Below are 20,214 nucleotides of genomic sequence, written 5' to 3'. Positions count from 1 at the left end.
TCTCTGAGAGCCTGACCCAGCTCTCAAAGCCAACTGAATATTTCCTGGCTTTGTTCCAAGCCTTGCCAGGAGAGTGACCATTAAAGGTCAGGCAGTCAGAGAGCCTCTCCCAGGGGTACTGGGTCTGGCCTGGGAATTGAGGAATTCACTCAACATCCAAGAACCACATTTCCCCAGCTGTGGATGGCAGAGAATAATGTTTGTGTCCCAATGAATTTCTAACACACAGTGTTCTCAGATGACTGGCAGCATTTTGAGAGTAACATGTGACTATGTAATTTATGCTCTTTGAATTTGCAGTGAGACTATTCGTGGCAGTATGTCTATTAATTCTACTAATTAAAAGTTTTCCAGAACAGCTCATGTGTCTGATTTTGAAATATTTGTCACAGGGTAGGTAATATGGCATTTAACTGTTGGGTAATCTTTTTTAATAGAACTTTGTTAAAGACTAGATATTATGTGTCATTGTTTCTTTTGTGATTCTGTACTTACTTTGAGACCAAAGTCTTTAAGCAATAAAGAATTGAGACACCCTATGGTTAAGACCCTTTATAAATCAGCCTATTACACCATGAATTCAACTACATTGTTGGTCAATGGCGTCACATAAGGACCAGATTATGCTTTTCTGCTTGTGTGTGTTTTGTGTTGATTTGTCATCCCTGGAGGACTGGCCACCAGAAAGAAGTTGACAATGGCCACTGAAATCCCCTAGCTATGATTGTCACAAACTTGGGTATGACATACACAGAAACACTTGCCTCCCATCAGACTGAAGCCCCCAGCTCAGGGCTGCACCTCATGCTGTCAGTGGCTGTTGGAAATACAAATTAAAACATTTTTACAACTCAACAACAAAAAAATCAAATAACCTGATGAAAAAATGAGCAAAGGACTTGAACAAACCTCTCTCCAAAGATGATATACAAATGGCCAACAAGCATATGAAAAGACGCTTGACATCACTAATTTTGTTAGAGAAATGCAAATCAAAACCATAATGAGGCTTGTGCAGTTACCCCAGCTTGAGGTGACAGCACAAGCCTTAAAAAATAAATGAATTAAAATTAAAAAACCACAATGAGCTATCACTTCACACTCATTAGTATGGCTACTATTAAAAAAGAAAACGGAAAACAACAATTGTTTGTGAGGATGTAGATAAATTAGAATCCTGTGCACTGTTGGTGGGATTGTAAAATGGTACAACTGCTATGGAAGGACAGTATGGAGGTTCCTCAAAAATTTAAAAATAGAACTACCATATGATCTGGCAGTCCCACTTTTGGGACATCCAAAAGCAACATCCAAAAGAATTGAAAGCAGAGTCTCAAAGAGATATTTGCACAACCACATTCATAGCAGTGTTATTCACAATAGCCAAAATACGGAAGCAAACCAATGACTGAATAAACAAAATGTAGTGTATACATATGATGGAATATTATTCAGCCTTCAAACGGAAGGAAGTCACATGCTACAACATGGGTGAACATTTGAGGAAGTGAAATAAGCCAGTCACAAAAAGACAAACATTGTATGATTCCACTTATAAGAGGTATCTAAAATAGTCAAATTCATAGAAACAGAAAGTCAAATGGTGGTTACCAGGGGCTGGGGGGAGGAGGGACAGGGGAGTTGTATAATGGGTAGACTGTTTCAGATTTGTGAGATGAAAAAGTTCTGGAAATTAGTTTCAAATCAATGTGAATATACGTAACAGTACTAAACTGTACACTTAAAAATAATTGAGATGGTAAATTTTATGTTTTTTACCACAATAAAAAATAAAGTACACAATAGATGAATTGCATTTATAGCCTGATGTATCCATGCCCTTTGCCTCATAACTTCTTATTAGTCCCTTCACACCCTGACTCTAAGCTTGGCACATAAAGTACAATCAAACACATGCTATATGACTTCTGAGGCTGGGTCACAAAAACTATACAGTTTCTGCCTTGCCTTCTCTCTCATTCGGGACCAAGCCAGCGTGCTAAGAGGAAGCCCACAGTAGGCAACATGGACACTACATTGAAGAAATACATGCAGAGAGAACTGAGACATCCCCGCTCCCCTGAGCTGACTGCCAGCATCAGCTGCACCAAGGAAGATATATGGATGGCAAATAAACACATGAAAAGATACTTCCCATCATTAGTCATTAGGGAAGTACAAATTAAAACCACAATGACATACCACTACCTACATAATAGAATCACTAAAATTAAACAGACTTTGCATGGCAAGTGCTGGCAAGGGCGTGGAAGAACTGGTGCGCTCATACGCCACACTGAACGTAATGTAAATGGTATGACAGCTTTCCAAAATAGCCTGGTAGTTTCTTAAACATGCACTTAGCATATGATCCATCCTAGGTGGTTACTTAAGAGAAAAATGAACCTATATTCTTACAAAGGCTTGCACATGATTGTTCATAGCAGTTTTGTTTATAGTCATCAAAACCTGGGAAAAAAATCCAAATGTTCACTTATACACTGTGGTGATTTCTTAAAATGGAATACTACTCAGTAACGAAAAAGGAATGTACTAAACAACAAGATACCACTACACTCCTATTAGGATGGCTAATATGACACAACATTGAATGCTGGCAAGGATGTGGAGTTGGCCACTTTGGAAGACAGTCTGGCAGTTTCTTACAAAGCTAAATATATAGTCTTCCATGATCCAGCAATCACATTACTTGGTATTTACCCAAATGAGTTGAAAATTTATGTCTACACAAAAACATGAACATTTATAGCAACTTTCTTCATCATTGCCAAAACTTGAAAGCAAGTGAAATGTCCTTAAATAGATAAATTGTAGTACATCCATACAGTGGGTTATTATTCAGCAATAAGGAAATGAGCTATCTATCAAGCAATGAAAAAACATGAAAGAAACTTAAATACGTATCGATAGGTGAAAAAGGCCAGTCTGTAAAGGCTAAGACAATATTATTCCAACTATGTGACTTTCTGGAAAAGGCAAAACTATAGAGACAATAAAAAGATTACTGGTAACCAGGGGGTTGAGGGAGAGAATGAGGGATGAACAGGTGGAGCACAAGGTTTTTAGGAGAGTGTAGCTATTGTGTATGACACTGTAATGGTGGAGACATGCCACTACACATTTGTCACAACCCATAGAATGTACAGCACCAAGAGTGTACTTTAATGTAGACTATGGACTTTAGTTAATAACAGTCTATCAATACTGGTTCATCAGTTGTACCTCAAATGCACCACACTAATGCAAGCTGCTAACGATAAGGTAATCTGCGGAGGGAGGAGAGAAAGAGGATATATAGAACTCTGTATTTGCTGCTCATTTTTTCTGTAAACCTCAAACTACTCTAAAGAAAAGCTTATTAGCTAATAGTATGAACCATTGATACACACAAGATGGATAAATCTCAAAATAATTACAAGAGAAACCAGACCAAAAAAGAGTATATACTATATATATATATATGATTCTATTTATATAAAATCTTAGAAAATACAAACTAATCTATGGTGCTAGAAAGCAGATCAGTGATTGCCTGGGAATGGCGGGGTGGGAGTATGTTGCAGGGAAGGGGAGGAGGAAGAGATTACAAAGGGGCACGAGGAAACTTTTGCAGGTGATGGACATGTTCGTTGTTTTGATTGTGGTGATAGTTGCATAGGTGTATACACATGATAAAACGTATCAACTTGTATACTTTAATTGTGTACAGTTTATTGTTTATCAATTATCCCTCAATAAAGCTGTTTTTGAAATACCAAAACCAAAAAGTAACCTAACCATTTATTCATTTTCATGACAGTTGTTGACTGGGCAGTTTTGCTGATCTCGGCTGGGCTTGTTCATGTGTCTTGGTCAACTGCAGTTTGGCTGGGGGCTGTCTGGTCTAGGAAGTCTCTGGATGGGAAGATTCCCCACCAGGCCTCCAGCCTCCCTCCCACACCCTGTAGCAGCCAGCGGGGCATATTCTTAGGTGATGGCAGGAGTACCAGAGAGAGGTAGAAATGCACAGCACTTTATAAGCCTCTTTCTGTGTCGAGTTTTTTATTGTCCCATTGGCCAAAGCAAGTCACATGGGCACATTCAGAGTCAGTGTTGAAGGAATTAAGTAGTTGTAGGGCAAAAGGCACAGCTACAGGGAGGTCATTAATTGGGCTATTAATGCAATTAGTCTATGCTATGCCTCAATAATGTTTTGATTTGTATTTCTTTAATTCTATCAAGAAGGTGCTTTTATGCAATTATGTTACTTTCTTATATGCAATTTGGCAATTTTAAAATCTCTTATTGAACATAATTAATTTTCCTTTTTTATTCTTTTTGGAGACAAGGTCTTGCTCTGTTGCCCAGGCTGGAGTGCAGTGGTATGATCATAGCTCACTGTAATCTCAAACTCCTGGCCTCAAGTGATCCTCCTGCCTTGGCCTCCTAAAGTGTTGGACGTGAGCCACCATGCCTGGCCTGGAACTGTTTTTAAAAACACTTTCTTCTGAACTATATTTACAGCATTAACCCCAGCATCAAATTAAATTTCATAGCTAAGGTAACTGAGGCTTAGAGAAGCTGGCAAATTTGTCTAAGATCACTCAGAGAGCAAATGGTGGAGGAAGGGGTTGAATCTCACTTCCTCTGCCTTAAAATTTCACTTATTAAACCGCCTCAGGCCAAGAACACATGGCTAAGAGAAGTGATAAAAATCCACATTTTTGTGCAGAATGTACTTTCCACTTTCCTTCTCCCTTCGCCCATTCTCTTCCTCCTCCTCCTCCTCCCGCCTATTCTTCTTTTTCCAAAGCATAAGTTTAGGTCCATTCATCTTTCAATAACTATTCTTTTATTCATTTAATAGTGTGCCATGCACTGAGATAGATGTGTGAACTTAAAGATGACTGTGGGACACAGCCTACCCTCAGCTCACGGCCTTTGCAAGCCGGTCTGGTGAACAGGTAAACACAACATGGAAAATCTTGCTTCTATTTTAAATATTTACAAACCTGACATTTTATATGCCTTATGTCACTTTGGTGGGTTTGCTGCTGAGTGGAAGTCTTTAATGTGATGGCTTTGAAATTCATTATGTGTCAATTTTCATTGATTATTGCTTTCTATATGCTGCTTTGCTTCACCGCAGGATGTTTCTGGCTCCTGTGTTGTTCTCCATTGTTCTGCCATCTATTTTCTAGATACTTCATTCTTCCTTGGTTTATTCCTGGGATTTGAATTTACTGAGCTGGTTTATCGTCATTATCTCTGATTTTTTTTGTTCTGATTATCCAGGTTAACTCTTAGAGCTTTCTTCATGTTTTTGTTCCTTAGTCATATTTACAAGTGTTAACAATACTGTGTTTGGGTTTCTACAATCAGTATTTCCTTTAAATCTCTTTGAAAGTAAGTAATACTGATAACCTTTGTACTTGCTTGGAATTCTCAGCTATGTAGATATTTTCTCCAGATTGCTGTCAACTTCCTCTTCCCTTCCAGTGTTTCAATACTTGTTAATTGAATCTGTGTTTTCTTCCTGCATTTTTTTCTTTAGTTTAGATAGTAGTATGGGGTGTTTGTGAATTTCAGGACGCTGCCGTTAGGAGGAGTCACCTTACACTGAAATCTACCGCCTGCATAGGAAGTTCTAGACACATTTCCAACTCCGGCTACAACTCCAGGTTTTCAATGAAAGAGTAATACACATGTATTATAGAAAACTTAGAAAAACCCTAAAGAGTTTAAAGAACAAAGTGAGTGTCACTCATAATCTTAGAACCCAGAGATAAACACTCTAAACATGTTTTCTAGTAGGACTTTGCAAATACACATGAAATTTTTTACATAATCAGGACAATTTCTTTATATCCTAAACTTTTCCATTTAACACAATAATGTGAAATTATTTTCCATGTCATTAAAAAATCCCTGAAAATACGTTCAGCCTCTCAAAGGCTAGGATTATAGGCATGAGCCCCCACGCCGTACATAGCTTTATTTTCTTTTCCAAATAGCTAGGCAGTTAGTTGTCCAACATCACTTACTAAATAATCTTTCTTTTTCTCTGTGATTTGAAATGTTGCCTTTTCCATATTTTAGATTTTCTTATATATTCCCTTATATTGGAGTCTATTTTTGGTGACTCCAATATGTTTAACTGATCTTTTGACCTATTTCTTCTTTATTATCACCTCTTTATTTTTGTGGAGTTTTTGCTTTAAAATCTGGCAGGGCTAAGCCTCACTTTATTACCCTAAAAGATGTTAAAGCTCATGATACACATTGCCAAATTACTTTCGAGGATTATTATATCTATTTACACACCGGACTCTTGCCAGCACTACTCTCTTTTAAAAATTCTTTGCCAATGTGATTGAAAGTGCTTATTTATTTCTCTGATATTAGTGAGTTGATGTGAAATATCTGTTTATGTTCTTTTTTAAAATGTTATACTGACATTTATATTTTAAAATTTATATGAAATTACATATGTGGATACATGTCTGACAATATATACATACCTTTAGTGTTAAGAACAAGTTCTTTGGCATGTTTATTTACAAATACATTTCCTAATTTATCATATGCTCTTCAATTAATATGCTTTGTAATATAATAAATTTGAAGATTTTACTCAATTCAAGCAATCTTCTTTTGTAATTTCTTTTATTATTAAAAAAAAAATCCTCCCACCAGACACCAGATAATTATTCCAGGTTGTTTTAAAAAAGGTTTTAGTATGCATGTTTTAGAAGTTCAAAGTATTACTTGTTGTTGTCAAATGTAGAGAAGATGAAATGGGACGTTTCTATCATGAAGACATAGCACTATGATGTGGAATTTTCTCTGCATTTATATGATTATACATTTAGAATTTAAAGCTTTATCATTACTTTTTTTTATAATTTAAAATTATTTTAAAACTGTGGGTATTTTTGCACATTGTCTTTCCCCCATATAGCAACTGAATTTCAAAAATTAGCTCTTGTGTGAAAATTTTCATTATGTGTTTCAGAAATAAAGCAATAACAAGACACAAAAGTTAAATTCATTTGATTTTTTAAAAATATGCAATGTGCATAGTTAATAATGATTAAAGATACCACTTATTGGATGCATTCAATCAGCCAGGTATTGTGATTTACTCATTTAAAAAAATAACTTAGCCAACATCAAGTAGCTCATTCCTCTATACACTGCTTCTGAGTCACACTACAAAAAAACAGTAAGATTAGAGACTCAGATAACTTTCTTCATTTAACCAGAAAAAGAAAAGCTCTCATTATCTGATTAAATGATTCATAGGGCTGTGTAAGTGCAGTTGATTAAATGGAAATCATGAATCATCGCATTCTTTTAAGGTTTGCAAAGTCTGCTAGGAAATCACCTCTAACTTTAGTGCAGTTTCCTCTGACTTGTAAATGTATTTTACACTTGTCTGTGATTAAACGATTCTTTAGTGCTAGTATTAAGAACTGTTTACCTCTAGTAAAGCTTTTGAACTTGCTTGATGTGGAGTCCTTTTCTCCCCCCACTTTCTGGAAGTGCTTCCAAGAATGGTCAGACACCTCCTTTTCTGAAAACAAGACCAAATGCACCGGGGCAGAGCTGAGCATATACACGGACCTTGATGCGGTTGGCTTGAACAGAAATAAAATAAAATTAGCTGCAGTAACAAAGTGTTGTGGTTCTCTGTCTCCAGACCCTCTTCCTCTTGAATTTGTAGGAATAGACCTTCAAAGCAAAAAATAAAGAAAAGCCTGTGTCCTCTTGCAAAATTCAGTATTTGTTTCTTTTTCTCATACCTAGCTAAAAAGAGAAATCTTTAAGCTTTTTAAAAAAATGTGGCAAAATATACATAACATTTACCACTTACACCATTTTTAAGTTCAGTGGCATTAAGTACGTTTACACCGTTTTGCAACCAGCACCACTATCCATCCATCTCCAGAACACTTTTCATCATCCCAAACTGCAATTCTGCACCCAATGAACAGTAACTCCCTGTTTCCCGCTTCCTCCCACCCCTGGTAACCACCTTTCCATCTCCTGTCTCTATGAATCTGACTACTCTAGGTACCTCATCTAACTGAAATCATAAAATATTTGTCTTTTTTTTTTTTTTTTTGGTTTGGCTTATTTCACTTAGCATAATGTTTTTAAGGTTCATCCATGTTGTAGAATGTATCAGAATTTCAGTCCTCTTTAAGGCTGAATAATATTCTATTGTATGTGTACACCACATTTTGTTTATCCAGCCATTTAATGATGGACATTTGGGCTGTTTCCACTTTTTGCCTATTGTGCATAAATGCTGCTGTGAACACCGGTGTACTCAGCCAAGCAGCGCCTTGCAGCGCAGGAGAACCATGCTTCTCCATTCTGTTTCTCCTCTGCTCGCTCCACCGCAGGTCCCAACCCTCTCATTGTTACTGTAGTATGCCAGCTTCACAAGTATAAAGAGAATTTGTTAAACCCCCTTCACCTTTACCCTTTCTTCCTTGAATGAACTTTGTCCGGCCAGGTTTACTTATAAACCACACAAAGCCCATTAACAAGATTAAGCATTCCGCAAGCCACCTTTCCACCTACATTGCTGCAGGAAGGCACTCCGAAGGGGTAAGTCAGTGAGACATGGCTGAGGACGAAAGCAAGAGAGACTCCCTCCTGATGAATAGGAAGGGAGGCCAGGTAAACAATGGGTTTGTCCAAAATGAAAACAATCTAGAGCAGGACCCAGATCCAGGCAGCTCACAAGACAACTCCCAGCATAGCACCGTGGGCATCGATGACTCCCAGGAGCCCAACTTCCAGGGCATCCAGCCCTACGCGGGGATGCCCAAGGAGGTGCTGTTCCAGTTCTCAGGCCAGGCCCGCTACCGGCTGCCCCGGGAGATCCTCTTCTGGCTCACCATTGCTTCCGTGCTTGTGCTCATTGGGGCCACCATAACCATCATCGTCATCTCTCCAAAGTGCCTTGACTGGTGGCAGGAGGGGCCCATGTACCAGATCTACCCGAGGTCTTTCAAGGACAGCGACAAGGATGGGAACGGAGATCTGAAAGGTGAGTGCCCTGAGATAGTTCAGGGAGAGAGCCAGGATGAGGTTGGTTTATTGCTCTCTCATTCCTCAGAACCAAATTATGCCTGGGTAAGCACATTGCAGTATGGCTGGTCATGCCAAGTTTCTCCTTGTTGGTGATTTTTTTTTTTTAAATCACTCAATAGAATCCAGCAATTCTTCCACTTGATAAAAGGCTATTTGTTGAAGTCCTCAGAGCCAAATGAGTTGTTTACTTTGTCGCCTACTGAGTACATAAGCTTGTTTGGACATCAAGTCTAACTTCTTATGTGGAGCAGGTTTCCTCCTAAAATCTGTTTCCTGCTTCTGTGCACTTTGTAGTTGAATGTGTCCAAGTGACAGTTGCGAATTGCTTTCCCAGTATATGATGTGGCTAGTTTGGTAGTGTGGCTGAGAGTTTATTAGTGAATAGAACATAAATAATAGTTTAGAAAAAAATTATGTTGTTTTTAAAAGGTATATAGGCTGAGTCTTAAAGTTTAAATGCTGAGAAATGAAGGTAAGGAAAAAAGGCATAGTAGTGTATTCATCATTACTTGAATTAAGGATTGTTTGAAACAATGTTCATATTCGTAGAAAAGAGAAGTGCAAAATTCACCAGATGCAGTGGCACTCTTGTAATCCCAGCTACTCCGGAGGCTGAGGTAGGGGAGGATTGCTGGAGCTCAGGAGTTCAAGTCCAGCCTCAGCAACATACCGAGACCCCATCTCTGGGGGAAAAAAATGAAAAATTACTTTTTAAAAGCTAAGCTAATAATTTCTTGGGGAGTTTTGTGTAGAACATCTTTATAATGTTTTGCTCAAATGAAGACAATTTTTTTTTTTTTTTTTTTTTTGAGACAGTGTCTCACTCTGTTGCCCGAGCTAGAGTGAGTGCCGGGGCATCAGCCTAGCTCACAGCAACCTCAAACTCCTGGGCTCAAGCAATCCTACTGCCTCAGCCTCCCGAGTAGCTGGGACTACAGGCATGCGCCACCATGCCCGGCTAATTTTGAAGACACTTTTGAGACTAAGATTATGCCAGCCATAAACTGGGACTGTCGTGAGCAAATCTGTTGGTGTGGTTACCCTAGTTAATGGCAACAATGCAAAACAAACAAATAAACCAATAAGATAATTGTTTTACAATATTAATTGGTTGGAAGAAAATAAAACAATGATATCAGTGTGAGAAGTAGGAATGGGTTGAATGTATCTTCAAAATGTTACAAATGAATTCTTAAAACCACCAACTTCCCTTGGTAACTAATAGAGGGCATTTCTTTTCACACTCACATCATTTCCTCTTTTTAAAATCTTCCTGCGTTGTCACTTAATCGAAGAATAGTATATTTGTCCTTCAAGGTCCAGCTCAAACTCATTATCTTTGTTAATCTTTATCGACTCTTCCTAATCAGAGCATGGGCTCCCCTCCCAGACTCTTGTGCTTTGGACTGTGTTTCTAGCACCCTTTGATCCTGCCTTGTAACATATCTAAGTGACTTCCCTTCCCCCTGCCAAGTGACCTTAGCACCTACAGCGAGTGCTTAGCAAAAGTGCTGTTTGGACTGAATGGACCTAAAATCTCTAAATCCAGAGCTATGCTCTCCACTTCCTGGCTCTGCCTTCCTAATCTAGACAGACCAAAAATTCCAATATGCATGGCAGTTTCTAATCAGATCTGATCATTTCCAATAACTTTTCCTCAAGGGACTGTTTACTTCTTGTAGTCAATAGGCATTTGTCTTTGAGGTTGAGGGGGTTTTATTGTTATGAAGAAACCATCTCACATTTCAGTTTGTTTTTGGTGATTGCCTTCTGTCCCCTGGAGTGTGGGGCTGGGATCTCTTGTGTACTTTGTGTCTGTCTGTTCTTAAGATAACATCGTGCTGCTGTTCTGGCTTAGATCAAAACCCTTTTATTGCCTGTTGATACTCTGAGATCTCACAGCCACCCATCTGGGGAATTGAGGCACAAAGAGGACAAAAATAAGCAGTCTGTGCTAGGGGAAAAGCCGAGATCTCAGGTGACTTTGTGCTTTGGTCTTAGTGATCTTCAGCCTGCTGCATGGCCTCTGACAGTCTCTGATTCTAGGAAGCCACATGGAGATCACACAGAAAGTTGCTGGGGATTGAATACCAGACTCAAGTCTCTGAATCTGCTTTTAGGACTCTGAACTAGAAGCAGAAACACACTGTCTGCTAATCATAAATTCGAAATACAAAGAGTTTCACTTCCACAGCTCTTTTCACCCAAGCCTAGCATTCTCTTCTGTGTAAATTCCTGGCTTCTGTATAAGCGAACAAGGGAAAAGGTTCGAATTCAGTTAGTTCAAAGTGTGAGAGTGGAACAAAAGGCTCCTCAGATGTTGGCACAAAGTCTCACCTTCCATCCCATTGTCGCACTGCTTCCCTAGTCCCTGTGCTCCGTGCGACTTTTGTTGTCCTTTTTGAAACATGCCCTGTCTGTGCCTGGTCCCTCCTTTCCTTTGCTTTGCCTGGAAGCCCTTCACTCTGACCCCCTTGACCACAGCCCCCTGTGACCGTCTCCATGCCTGCCTCTCAGGGGCTTCCTCTGCCCCAGGCAGTCAGAGGCTAACACCCCGCTGCCCCAAAAGCTCTGTCTTAGGCTCTTCCTCTAAAGTGGTCGTCATCCCATCCCTGCGGGTCTACACTTACTGCACCAACACTGTCTAAAGGGAATGTAATGTAAGCCACACATAGAATTATAAATTTTCTAGTAGCCACATTATGGAAAGGAAAAAAGAAACAGGTAAAATTAATTTTAATATGTTTTGTTTAATCCCAACATACCCAATATATCATTGCAATGTATAATCAGTATAAAAATATTAATTGGATGTTTTACATTCTTGCTTTTTGTACTAGGTCTTCAGAATCCGGTGTGTGTTTTTCCCTTACAGCACATCTCAACCCAGACTTGTCACATGACAAGTGGCTCCTAGTCTGGACAGTGTGGCTGAGACCGCACAACCAGCGGGCCACGTGTTACTCTTTGTTCCTTGAGGCTTAGCCCAGCACCTGGCCTAGATTAGGTGCTCAGAAACCATGCCAAGTAACAACACTGCAGTTTTGGTTTTAAATATAACACATGAACAAGTTGCAGAGTTTTAAAATGTTATCTGTCTATGTTAAAGGGCATAGTTTATTGCTAGATGACTAATTTGATGCTATTTGTACAGATAGACCTTGCTATTTGAATTTTACTCATAGTTGACAAAATTCCAAATATTTCTGCCTTTAATATAAATATTTCAATCCTAGGTGTATTTGTTATGTTTTTAATACTTTAATTAAAATAAACAAATTAGGATTTATTCATGACCTTCAGGTATTCAAGATAAACTGGACTACATCACAACTTTAAATGTAAAAACTATTTGGATTACTTCATTTTATAAATCATCCCTTAAAGACTTCAGATATGGTATTGAAGACTTCCGAGAAATTGATCCCATCTTTGGAACAATGAAAGATTTTGAGAACCTGCTTGCAGCGATACATGATAAAGGTCAATTAAATGGGAAGTGGGTGGGATGGGGGTGAGGGGTGAGAAAAGCATTTCTCTCCCCTTAAGTGTCATGTATTATTCTTTTTTTTTTTTTTAATAGGAAAGGGATCTCACTATGTTGCCCAGGCTGGTCTCAACCTCCTGGCCTCAAGCAATCCTCCCACCTTGGGCTCTCAAAGTGCTGGGATGACAGGCGTGAGCCATTGCACATGGCCACATCGTGTATTATTTTAATATAATCTTTTCTTAACTTTGAATGTTTTTACTCATCAGGTTTAAAATTAATAATTGATTTCATACCCAACCACACCAGTGATAATCATACTTGGTTTCAGCTGAGTCGGACACGGGTAGGGAAATACACTGACTATTATATCTGGCATGACTGTACCCAGGAAGACGGCACAACCATCCCACCCAACAACTGGGTAAGTACCAACTTTCCTGATTTACAAAGGGAAAAGGGGCAGACCTGCAGTAATTATTTATAAAGCTCTTTTAAGGAAAACATTAATGGATATAATTTATGGGAAGGGGGAAAATTTTCCCAAAGAAACAGAAATTAGGTACCTAGGCTTCCAAATATTATTTAGATTTCTGATTTCGTTGTCCAGTTGTGGTGTTCTAGAAAATTAAAACCTATACTCTCTCCCAGCCCCTTCTTCCATCCTTCCCCTCACTTCCCAGCCTGTCCAACCTAGATTTCATGTCTCCTTAGTTCAGTAACTGTTTTCCTACTAGCCAGACCCCTTTGCCTTTCTGACGTTTTGTCTCCTCTGTCTGACGAAACCCTAGCCATAAATGAGCCAAATCTTCTGCTTTCTCTGTGCCTGACCCTTGGTATCTGAGCCTCTGGAGAGATCACACGTTCATCATCCCCACCTGAACTGAGCCATCCAATTTTCTTGGGAATTTTGCTAAATCCAACTGATGAACGTGCCCTCCCTCCTCCTCTTCAAACATCCTCCCTGCTTCAGCCCCTTATCACTCTTGGCGGCAAACTCGACTTCACAGAGAGAACAGAAGCCATCCAGTCCGCCTGACCCCATCCTCCCCCTCCTACTCACTTCTTTTACAACAGAGGCCAAGTCCCTCCTGTTTGGGGTCACCAGATTTAGCAAATAAAGATGCAGGGTGCCCAGTTAAATCTGAATTTTGGATAAACAGTACATAATTTTTTAGTATAACATATTGCATGGGCCATACTTACACTAAAAAATTATGCATTGTTTATCTGGAATTCAGATTTGACTGGACATCCCGTATTTTGTCTGGGAACGCCACTCCTGTTCCAGCCCAGCTCCTCCACCTGCTCTGGCTGTGTCCTCTCCTGCTTTCTTCGGAGCCTTTTACTCTGAGTCTTCTCTCCCCATTCCAGTGCCTCCTTCTCTCTTCTTGACCTTCTCTGTCGATGTTTGAACACACTTGCTCCTGGGCATCAACTTTCAGATGACCCAGGGACACAGAATCAACAGGTTTCCAGGCTGACTGTATGATCTTCTCCCCCAGCCTCCTGTCCCCCAGGTTCAGTGAATGATGCCACCACGCAGCCCGAGAACAGGCCAGCAGCAGGCCCTGGCAGTTTTACCTCTTTAAATTTTCCTCCAGCCCACTCACTTGTTAAAATGATAATGATATTAGCAAACATTTGCTAAGTGCTTACTATGTGCCAGGCTCTGCGCTAAGTGTTTTATATTCATTAATTCATTGAATCCACTCTACAATCCCATGAGTTAGGTGTAATTCCTTTTGCAGATGGGCACACTGAGGTCACACAGTTTGTAAATGAAAGGGCTAAGGATCGGATCTAGTCAGTCCAAATCTATCATCTACTTTTAAAAATTGCTGCCCATATCTCAAACTGTATCATCTCTTGCCGATAGGACAGTCACAGCAGCCTCTTTTGTCATCTAATTTTTTGATCCTTCTCTGCTGCAGTCAAGGTTGCATTTTATAATGTAATAGTTAATACAACGAAATATATGTAATATGGGATTGGTGGATAAATACCTCATGGTGTAACCATGTGATGAAATACTACCCAGCAATGAAGCGGAATGAACTATGGGTGCACGCAACAGCATGAATCTCAGAATAACTGTGCTGAGTGAGAGAAGACAGACAAAAAAAGAGTACACACTGCATGATCCCACTCACATGAAACTCTAGAAAATGCAGACTAAGCATAGTGACCTGAAGCGATTAATGGTTGTTTAGGGAGGGGCGGGAGGTAGAGAGTGGGGGGAGGAAGGGATTCCAAAACACCGTGAGGATGGATTCACTGTCTTGATTGTGGTAATTGTTTTATGAGTGTATCTATTAAATATGTCAAAACGGATCAACCTGCACACTTTAAATGTGTGCAGTTTATTGTATTCAATTATACCTGAGTAAAACTGTTTAAAATATATGTGATATATATCTAAGCTGGGGAATATAATCATGTAGTGGATATCAATGACGTAACCCTCCTCCCCCAGGTAAGAACTTGAACGTTACCAGCACTGTTCACACCACCAGTGCTCCTCCCTTGTCCCTTTCCCATGCTTCCCCTTGGAGGCCACTCCTACCTTGGAGTTCAGCTTTTTCCAAGTCTTTACCTTTTGTTTTGCCTATAACAAATATACTATGTATTTTTTTTTAATTTATTTTTGGAGCTGGGCCCACTGGCAGACACCTATAGTCCCAGCTACTCAGGAGGCTGAGGCAAGAGGATAGCTTGAGCCCAGGAGTTGGAGGCTGCAGGAGTTATGATTGCTTCCATGAGTAGCCACCGCACTCCAGCCCGGGCAACATAGCAAGACACAGATACTAAAAAAAAAATCTCACTGTTTCATTTTCCCTATTTTGAACTTTATGAGAAATGTCATGCTACATGTAGTCTTCTGTAACTAGCTTTTTCACTTGTCACTTTAAAGATTTATTCATGTAGTTTCAGGTAGCTATGTGTTCATACCTTTTCATTGTTGTGTAATATTTCATCGTGTAAATATTCTGTGATTGACTTATCCACTCTTCAGTTGACAGGCACTTGGGCTGTTTCCAGTTTTTTCTGATTAACAATGTCACTATAAACACTCTCGTTACTCTATCCTGGGGCACATGTGCAAGGGCTTCTTTAAGGTAAACAACTAGGAGTGAAATCACTGTGCGGGATACTGCATGCTCAGCTCTACAAGACAATGTCAAATTCATTATCAAAGTGGTTGTACCAACGTATATCCCCTCCAGCAGCATAAAAAATACACATCCTCACTAATTCTTGATATTGCCAGACTTCATAATTTTTGAGTGAACATAAAATCGTATCACACTGAGGTTTAATTTCACATTTATCTAATTACTGAAGGTGATTTATCTAATCACTAATGTAGTAATTATTACTCATGCTGTTGAATATCTTTTCATACATTTATTCACTTGAGCTTCCATTTCTGTGAAATATCTCTGTATAGTTTCTTTCCTTAATTTCTTTTCGATTGTTTGTCCCCTTGAAATTGCTTTCTGGAATTCTTTTTTTTTTTTTTTTTTTTGAGACAGAGTCTCACTCCATATAATTTCTTTCTATTTTTAGTAGAGATGGGGTCTCGCTCTTGCTCAGGCTGGTCTCGAACTCCCGAGCTCAAACGATCCGCCCACCTCGGCCTCCCAGAGTGCTAGGATTACAGGCGTGAGCCACCGCGCCCGGCCTGGAATTCTTTTTGTATCCTGGATACTGATCTTTTATTGGTCATATACACTATAAATATCTTACTCTGGTTTGCCGTCCTGGCGGACCATGCGGTGAACTGGCGAGGGTACATTTCCTTGAAAGGCAGCAGCTACTACGTGATATCAGCCTGGTGTTGCTGTGGAAATGTGGACCTAGTGTGACCAAGTCTTCCAACTCTAAAGAAAGATATTTATGTACAATCCCCCAGTTTTAAAACTATCCAGATGTTCTCCTTGGCATGAAATGGACAAAAGGCCTAAGATAGGGCCCCAGGAAACTCTCCATTTAAGGACCCACAGAGTAGACTAAGAAGGAATGGCCAGAGATGTAGGAGTGCAACCAGGAGAGGCGTGTCATGCAGCCATGGACAGGAGCATGTCTAGAAAGAGGAAATCAGCAACAGTGTCAAACGTTGCTGGGTACCACACTTGAAGTTGCTCGATTTTTATTCCTGGAGATTAGCAGAGTTTTAAAGTGAATTAGTCTAATAATTTTCTGGGGATACATTTTTTTTTTTTTTTTTTTTTTTGAGACAGAGTCTCACTCTGTTGCCCAGGCTAGAGTGAGTGCCATGGCGTCAGCCTAGCTCACAGCAACCTCAGGCTCCTGAGCTCAAGCGATCCTCCTGTCTCAGCCTCCCGAGTAGCTGGGACTACAGGCATGCGCCACCATGCCCGGCTAATTTTTTCTATATATATTTTTAGCTGTCCATATAATTTCTTTCTATTTTTGGTAGAGGTGGGGTCTCGCTCTTGCTCAGGCTGGTCTCGAACTCCTGAGCTCAAACGATCCGCCCACCTCGGCCTCCCAGAGTGCTAGGATTACAGGCGTGAGCCACCGCGCCCGGCCCTGGGGATACATTTTAAATATTGTCTACCTGGACTCAAGCTCCAACACCATTGGAATGTGTCTTTCTCCCAAATTGACCATTTACTTTTCTTCACAAATAAGAGTCCAGAGGCTGGACAGATGATTCAAGAAAATATGTCAGTTCCCCTTAAGTTGGCCTTGTGTTGAATTTGGGAGCACTGGTTTGCTGCTGTGCTTGCTGTGACCAGCTCCACTGCACAAATGCATCGCAACCATGTTTGTGAGGCAGCAGGCCACTGGGAGAGTCCTGGGGGATTCATTTAGCCTAGTCCTCTCCTTATAAGGAACACTCGCAGGATTTGTGCACTCTGCCGCTCGGGGCCAGGATGGTGACGATCGTTTCTTTGCGGCAGTACTATCAATGAATGATGCTAAGCAACTGATGTGCCGTTCTCTTTGTTTGCTAGTTAAGTGTATATGGCAACTCCAGTTGGCACTTTGATGAAGTGCGAAACCAATGTTATTTTCACCAGTTTACAAAGGAGCAACCTGATTTAAATTTCCGCAATCCTGACGTTCAAGAAGAAGTAAACGTGAGTATATATATATCCACACAGACATCTCCATTAATGCAGGCTTAGGTGGTTATATTGAACAACAATTGTGCAGGCGTGTAATTACATTCCGGGATTAAGGTGTCTGATGCAAATATAGACACTCAGACATGTCAGTGGCCCCTTCCTTCATCTAACCCAGAGTACTCTACATGGAAGGGGTCAGAAACACCTGCTACCCTCTCTCTGAGTTGCCCTCCCCCCCCACCCCTGCCCTGCTGGCGCAGAGAGGCGGGTCAGAATGTGGGCTTCAGGGCCTGTCTCTTGCGCCTGCAGTGGGCCTCACGGTGAGTTATTTGGCTTTCCTGTGCTCAGATCCCTCATCTGTGAAACACAGTTGATGGCAATGTTTGTCTCATAGGGCTGTTCAGAAGATTAGATGAGATAACCCATGCACAACACTTCTGTAGTCATTCAGTAACTATTAACATATTGCTTACTCCATGCCAGGTCCTGTTCTAAGCAGTGGGAATGCAGCAGTGAATAAAAGAAGGCCTGTCCTCAAGGAATCTCCAGAATACAGAGGGGACAGCAGACAGTCAACCCCTAGATATACAGGGTCAGGTGGTGCTGAATGCTCAGGGGAAGGGGCATGGGAGTGCCAGGTGGAAGTTGTTCTTCTATGTAAGGTACTTAGGAGACACCCCTCCGATGAGGTGCTGTTGGGACAAAGAGCTGAAGTGTGGAGGGGAGGCTTGTGACTACCTGGGGGAAGAGAATTTCAGGCAGAAGGAAGAGCAAATGAAAAGATCTTGAGGTGAGAATGTGGTTCACATGTTTCGGGAACGACCTGGAGGCCAGCATGTAGAGTTGCCAGACGTAGCAAATAAAAATAGAGGATACCCAGTTAAATTTTAAATTTCAGATGAGCAATGAATAAGGCAGTATTTGGGACATCTCCCCCAAAATTGTTGTGTACCTGAACTTAAAATGTAACTGGGTGTCCTGAATTGTATCTGGCAACCTCACCGGTGTGCTGGAGTCAAATGAGTCAGGGAGCTGAGGTCCAAGAAGTGAGAGGTAGGGGCCGATCACATGGGCTTAGGATGCTGTTGTAAGGTCCCTCTGCAGACAGGAGATTTCCCGTAGCAACCCAGGTGAGCTCTGGTGGGCTTGCACACGTGTGGTGTGGCAGTTCCAACAATACAATTCACAAAAAATATTAGCCATGTTGTCATTCTTATTCTTGCTGCTGGTATGGCCATCGTGGGCAGGAACTTAGTGGCCTGGGGGGTGCTCTGAGGGAAGTAACTGGAAAGGAGACTGAACAGCAAGCGGTGGGTGCCTTCCTGCAGCTCACCATGTCAGCCAAACATAGAGGACGCAGGCTGCCACATTGGAGTCACTAGGGGCACCTAGAACCCCCAGTATATTTTTGTTTTGTTTTGAAATAGCAGTTTTATTGAGATATAATTCATGTACCATAAAATTCACCCCTTTCACATGTGTAATTCAGTGGTTTTAGTGTATCCACGGAGCTGTGCAACTGTCACCACTAATTTCAGAACATTTCATCATCTCAAAAAGAAACCCCCTGCCCATTGGCAGTCACTCCCTGTGGTACTTCGTTTTCCTCCCCCAGCTCTGAGCAAATACTCATCTACTTTCTGTCTCTATGGTTTTGCTTTTCTAGACATTCATATAAACGGAATCATGTCGATCCATATGTCTGTGATAGATAACTATATCTACATTTAGCTATTTGAGAAACTGCCAAACCACTTTCCAAAGCAGCTGCACCATTCTACACTCCCACTAGCAATGTGTAAGGGTTACAATTTCTCTACATTCTCATCAACACGTGTTCTGTCTGTATTTTTTATAATAGTCATCCTAATGCATAGGAAGTGGTATCACTGCTTTGACTTGCATTTTCCAAATGGCTAATGATGTTATCTTTTCACATGATTATAGTTCATGCATATATCTGAATTGTAGAAATGTATATCCAAATCCTTTGCCCATTTTAAAATAGGGTTATCTTTTTATTATAGGGTTTATACTCTGCATACATGATTTGCAAAGAGTTGTCTTCCATTCTGTGGATTATCTTTTTACTTTCTTGATGGTACCCTTTGAAGCAGAAGAGTTTTTAATTTTGATGATGTCCAATTTATCTACTTTTTCTTTTGTTGCTTGTGCTTTTAGTGTCATATTTAAGAACCATTGCCTAATCCAAGATCATGAAGATTTACTCCTATGTTTTCTTCTAAGAGTTTCATAGTTTTAGTTCTTACATTTTAGGTGGTTTGTGATCCATTTTTTGTTAATTTCTATATATGGTATGAGGCCATGAAGTTCAGCTTCATTCTTTTGCACATAGGCTATCCAGTTATCTGAGCAATGTGTTTAAAAACACTATTTTCCCCTAGTGAATTGTCTTGCAACTCTTGTGGAAAACCAGTTGGCCGTAAATGAATGGATTTATTTCTGGACTCTCAATTCTGTTCCATTCATCTATATGTCTAGTCTTATGTCAGTACCACA

At 40.3% G+C, this 20,214-nt stretch overlaps 1 protein-coding gene across 1 annotated transcript in view; it reads left to right on the top strand.

Annotated features, from left to right (window-relative positions):
- The first annotated feature begins 8,582 nt into the window (after nt 1–8,582).
- The window catches only part of SLC3A1 (solute carrier family 3 member 1), a 43,151-nt gene continuing 31,519 nt past the window's right edge, over nt 8,583–20,214 (top strand). The window contains exons 1-4 of the mRNA XM_069494392.1: nt 8,583–9,064; nt 12,412–12,591; nt 12,865–13,019; nt 17,581–17,706. Of these exons, the coding sequence (XP_069350493.1) occupies nt 8,635–9,064; nt 12,412–12,591; nt 12,865–13,019; nt 17,581–17,706 (891 nt within the window). The 5' untranslated portion in view covers nt 8,583–8,634. The remainder of the gene's footprint in view (nt 9,065–12,411; nt 12,592–12,864; nt 13,020–17,580; nt 17,707–20,214) is intronic.

Source organism: Eulemur rufifrons, chromosome 19, assembly GCF_041146395.1.
Source record: "Eulemur rufifrons isolate Redbay chromosome 19, OSU_ERuf_1, whole genome shotgun sequence".
In the NCBI taxonomy this organism is placed as follows: Eukaryota; Metazoa; Chordata; class Mammalia; order Primates; family Lemuridae; genus Eulemur; species Eulemur rufifrons.
The sequence above is the reverse complement of the archived record's forward strand: the minus strand, read 5'-3'. Positions and strand labels throughout refer to the sequence as shown.